At 42.2% G+C, this 5,779-nt stretch overlaps 1 protein-coding gene across 1 annotated transcript; it reads left to right on the forward strand.

The window, feature by feature from the left end:
• Positions 1-1,647: 1,647 nt before the first annotated feature.
• Positions 1,648-5,185, forward strand: LOC109180732. The gene is made up of 2 exons (XM_019330442.1): positions 1,648-4,020; positions 4,091-5,185. Exons 1-2 carry the CDS (start codon positions 1,648-1,650, stop codon positions 5,183-5,185), a joined length of 3,468 nt encoding a protein of 1,155 aa, XP_019185987.1.
• Positions 5,186-5,779: the final 594 nt, after the last annotated feature.

Consider the following 5,779-nt stretch of genomic DNA (forward strand, 5'->3'; position numbering starts at 1 on the left):
GCTACCATCAGTAACCCAATTGCACATGACACACTACTAATAAAAAAAACAAAAGACATGTACTGAAGATGAAGACAATGAAAATGCTACCTAAAAGAGAATTGAGAAGAATTAGAGAAATTTAAATCAAAAGTAGTATTTATTTAAACTATCATTTTTAGACTAAGTATTTAGACTAACGTTATTACAAAGTTGCAAACATTTATTTTAGTGGCAATATAATCAATCTCTCATATATTATATTGTATTTATATACTTTAAATTACCAATTTAAATAAACAAATTCAATATTTATTTACCTATGTATGAACATTTCCGATATAATATTGCATTGATATACTTTGAAATACTTATTTAAAAATAATCATTGGGCATTATTTCATTCGCGCAAAGCGCGTAAAAGAACTAGTAATAATAATAAAACCTAATCAGCGGCTTGACACATTAGTAAAATCCATTCAAAATAATGTCTCAAAGAGTCACTCACATTCTCACTTATACCAATTATACTAGTTTTTTATGCGCATTGCGCGATTGAGATAATGCCCAATATTTTTCTTAAATAAGTATTTTAAAGTATATCAATGCAAGATTATATTAGAATTGTTCAAGCATCGATAATTGAATGTTGAATTTGCGTATTTAAATTGATAATTCTAAGTTTACAAATGCAATATAATATGGTCAAGATTGATTATAATTGTCAGTAAAATAATTGTATGGGTATGGTTGAAACCAAATACGGGACATGAGGGGGAGCAAATAAAATTTTTAAATATATACTAATATTGTTTGAGGAGATTCTGGCAGTAGGATTTGTGGTTAGAGTTCTATTAAGACTTTAATATTAGAATTAGATTAATGTTGTAACGCCTTGGTGGACGTGGATTATGTCTTGGATGGAGGACCCTGGGCTTTTGAGAATAACGCCTTGGTTTGTAGGGAGGTACCGCCAAATACTCTCCCCGGGGAGGTGCCGTTGAACACAATTGATATGTGGGTGCAGTTACACGATATGCCGTTAGGATATACATCTCAGACGGTGTTAGATCAAGCTGGAAATTTCATTGGTACCTTTGTGAAACATGATGATCGGTTTGAAGGGGCCCCGTGGTTGACTTTCCACCGAATTAGGGTTTCTATTCCGGTGGATAAACCGTTACGACGACGAATGAAGCTGCTGAAAAGGGATAAGACCACGGCTTGGGTAACGTTTCGCTATGAACGGTTACACAGGTTCTGTTTTTACTGTGGATTAATGGGACATCTATACAATTTTTGCATTAAGGCGCGAGATTCTGGCATCCCATTGGAGCGGTACCCGTATGGTCCAGATATGCGAGCTGGTGGATCCCGGAGCGCTCCTAGAGCGGTTGGGGATAGCTGGCTTGTGCCGGTTGGCGGGAAACCACGTCCGATAGAGGTGGGGAGCGGGGTGACTGGGGTGGTAACTATACGACCCAGTTGCGCCGTACCCGTACGGGGCGGGATGGAGGCCGAAGAGCAGGTGGAAGCCACCGGGAAAAGGCGTAGGCAGGCCGAGAGTGGAAGACTGGGTACGGAGTTTGAGGGAGAGGATGTTATTATGCAAGAGGGTTCAAAAAACTTGTCCATGGCGGGAGCTGTTGCACAGCCCCGCTCGTCCTCATGAGTACGTTAAGCTGGAACTGTTGTGGCTTGGGCAATCCACAAACAGTTCGACATATTGTGGACCTGGGGTCCCGTAAGAAGCCAGATTTTGTGTTCTTAATGGAAACCAAGGTGGCACGGATACATGCAGAGCGGATTCGTGTTAGTCTTGGATATGAGTGGTTATTTTATGTTGATAATGATAGAATGAGTGGTGGTATGGCTCTTTTGTGGAAAAAGAATAATACGGTACAGTTATTGAGTTATTCTAAGAACCATGTGGATGTGGGGGTACAGATAGACGGGAAGCGGTGGCGGATGACATGTTTTTATGGTTTTCCAAAGTGGAACGAGAAGAGGGATTCATGGAATTTGTTGCACACGTTAAAGGGTAGGTCCACATTGCCGTGGGTGGTGGCGGGGGATTTTAATAATCTCTTGTTCCAGCACGAGAAGAGAGGTGGTAACCTGTATCCTGATAGTCTCCTACGCGGTTTTTGGGAGGCAATTGATGAATGTGGGTTGGCCCAAATGCCTATGAGGGGGCATCAATTCACATGGGAGAAAGGCAAAGGCACGCAGAATTGGATTGAGGAAAGACTTGACAAAGTGTTGACCACAACGAGTTGGAATGATATTAATCGTAATGCATGGCTGGAGAATATTCGTACTAGAACATCGGATCACTCGATTCTTTTCCTCAACATTAATGCACCATGCATACCGAGGAGAGGAAACCCGAGGGGTTTTCGGTTCGAGATGGCCTGGCTATTAGATGGAGGATGTAAAGAGGTTATGGAGACTGCCTGGCAGGATGGGAAAACTGAAGGACTGCTTGGGTGCCAACGATATTGTGGAGAGAGACTCATGCGATGGGGTGGTGAACGTTTTCATAAGTTTGGAAAACGTATTGACCAGCTGCGACGACGACAGGAATCTATCCGCAATCGAAGGGACCACGCGGCATTAGCCGAATTCCGGCAGATTGATGATCAGCTGAATCTGCTGGAGGCCCAGGAGGATGTATTTTGGAGACAACGGGCAAAACAACACTGGCTACGGGGAGCAGATGCCAACACAAAATTTTACCACAGGTATGCTTCTGCCCGTAGGAAAAAGAATTTGATTGTACGTATTAAAGATAATGATGATTTGTGGGTTGAGGGGGATAAGATGAAAGCAGTAATAGTGGATTACTATACAAATATTTTTACCTCGAATAATTCTAGTTGCTCATATCCGTTGTTTGAGGATTTTAGTCCCCGAGTTACTCAAGAACATAATGCATTGTTGGTACGGCCCTATGAGGCGGATGAAGTTAAGGAGGCAGTTTATTCCATGTTCCCGGATAAGGCACTGGGACCGGATGGAATGAATCCGGGATTTTACCAGCACTTTTGGAGTGTAGTGGGGGATGATGTTACTCATTTTATAATAGATGCTTTGAATTCAGGTGCCCTCCCGGAGGGGTTGAATGATACGAATATAGTGCTAATCCCTAAGAAAACACTACCTGAGACAGTTGCAGATATGAGGCCAATTGCGTTAAGCAATGTTGTTTACAAGATAATGGCGAAGATGATTGCGAATAGAATGAAGCCACTGATGGGAGGAATAATCTCAAAGTCCCAGAGTCCTTTCATTCCGGGACGTTTGATTACAGATAATATATTGGTAGCAGCGGAAGTGGGGCACTATTTGCATAGGAAACAGTGTGGCCGTGCGGGGTGGAGTGCGCTAAAACTGGATATGTCAAAAGCTTATGACAGGATGGAATGGCCTTTCTTGAAGAAGATGATGACTGTTATCGGTTTTGATGAGCACTGGATCCGCCTTATTATGTTGTGTGTTACCACAGTGAGGTATTCAATTATGATAAATGGGGAGGTGGGTGGATGTGTGACCCCAACTCGTGGACTGAGACAGGGAGATCCTCTTTCTCCTTATTTATTTATTATTTGTGCGGAGGTACTTTCAATGCTATTACAGAGAGCACAGATGGATGGGGCTATACATGGATGTAGGGTAGCTAGAGGGGCACCACCGGTCTCACACTTGTTTTTTGCAGATGACAGTCTGTTGTTTTTCAAAGCTAATATTCAGGAAGCAGCTGTTGTTAAGCAATGTCTGATTAGATATGAGAAATTGTCTGGCCAAATGGTGAGCTATAATAAATCAAGTATTTGTTTTAGTAGAAATACCCAGATGGCGCAGAGACAGCAGGTGGCGTGGTGTTTGGGAGTGGAACTGGCATCCAATTTTGGGAAATATTTGGGGCTTCCTTCCTTTATAGGAAGAAATAAAAAGGCTGTATTTGCATATATTGAGGATAAAATCAGGCAGCGAATTGGATCATGGAACAAAAAGTTACTCTCACAGGCTGGAAAGGAGGTTCTCTTAAAAAGTGTGGCTCAGTCTATGCCTACATTCTCTATGAGTGTTTTTTTGTTACTTAAATCAGTGTTTGTCTATACAACGTACTATGAACAAATATTGGTGGGGGACAGGTGCAGATCGTGGAATACATTGGAAAGGTTGGGATAAATTATGCATCCCTAAGAAATATGGAAGATTAGGTTTTAAAGACCTTCGTGCATTTAATCTGGCCATGCTAGGGAAACAGGCATGGAGATTTCTTACAGAACCTACCACTTTGGTAGCAAGGATCTATAAGGCTCGATACTATCCTACGACCACTTCTATTGATGCTACCATAGGGAATAGTCCAAGTCACTGCTGGCGAAGTATTATGGCCACCCATGATCTAGTCTGTGCCGGGGTGCGCAGAAGGATTGGAAACGGTAGGGATACATTGATATGGGGACATCCTTGGTTGTCTGATGATCCTAGTCCTTTGGTTCAAACACACATGCCTGAAGAATTAAGACAAGCAGTAGTGAGTGGCCTCATAGATCAAGATACAGGTACCTGGGATCCACATATTCTCAATGATTTATTTATTCCTGAAGATGTGAACCGAATCTCAATAATACCAATTAGCCCAGATTATGATGACACATGGTATTGGAAGGGGGACACACAAGGAATATACACGGTTAAGAATGCCTATAGGCGTATTATGGGGGACTATTCTGATGACCCAGGAGCTTTTGATAAATGGGTTACATTGTGGAAATTAAGAGTGACACCCAAGTGGAAAATCTTTTTGTGGAGGGCTATGTCTGGCATACTACCCACCACTGATAATTTAATTGTTAAACGAGTGGAGGTGGATCCTATATGTCCTATGTGTGGCAATACACAGGAGAATATTATGCATGCACTGATTTTATGTGATTACTCTAAAATGGTTTGGAATATTTCGGGATTACCTGTCACGAATATTCTAACTAATATTTTCCAATCATGGTTCATAGGCGTGATGGACTCGTTGACGGAGGGGCAGGTACGGCTGGCCGTCGGGATTCTGTATTACTTGTGGCTAGCAAGAAATTCGGCGCTATGGGAAAGAAGTTTGCCACGGCCTGCAGCTACAGTGAAGAGGGCGGTGCTGATCGAGGAAGCCTTCACCAGGCTGAGACGAGTGACAGACTAGCCGCATGCCGCGGTGATGCCGGAGACCGAACCACATGGGCTCAGGTGCTATTTCGACGTGGGTTACAGACAACACACGGGGGAAGCGACATACGGAGTTGTGTTACTCAATCACGAAGGTGTTTTTATGGCAGCCACGGCGGGGACACTACCTGGTGCTTTTTCACCTATTATGGCAAAAGCTCTAGCATGCAAGGAAGCCCTATCATGGCTTAAAGGGCGCGATATACAGATGGTTGATCTACTCACAGATTGCATGGAGTTGCGTAACATGATAACATCAAGAGGTACCGGAACTCGATCTTATGTTGGGGTCATTGCGGACCAGTGCAGGACAACTATGTCATTATTTAATTACTGTTCTTTACATTATATTTCCAGAACTGCTAATATGCATGCTCATACACTAGCTTCGTTAGCTTTCGATCAGGAACAGCCTATGTACTGGGATGTAATCTCACCTGACTCTATTACTATGTTCGTTCATTAATATATCAAATTATTTGGCTTTCAAAAAAAAAAAGATTAATGTTGTAGTTATAAGTCTATATTAGACTTTAATATCAGAATTAGACTAACGGTGAATTAACGGTAC

This window comes from Ipomoea nil, unplaced genomic scaffold (assembly GCF_001879475.1).
Source record: "Ipomoea nil cultivar Tokyo-kokei standard unplaced genomic scaffold, Asagao_1.1 scaffold1034, whole genome shotgun sequence".
Lineage (NCBI taxonomy): Eukaryota > Viridiplantae > Streptophyta > Magnoliopsida > Solanales > Convolvulaceae > Ipomoea > Ipomoea nil.

Bases quoted from the DNA above. Each gene is read 5' to 3' on its own strand.
- LOC109180732 (XM_019330442.1), top strand. From the start codon at position 1,648: ATGAGTACGTTAAGCTGGAACTGTTGTGGCTTGGGCAATCCACAAACA. The intron at 4,021-4,090 runs GTTCTCTTAAAA...TACTTAAATCAG, and splicing joins TCTCACAGGCTGGAAAGGAG to TGTTTGTCTATACAACGTAC.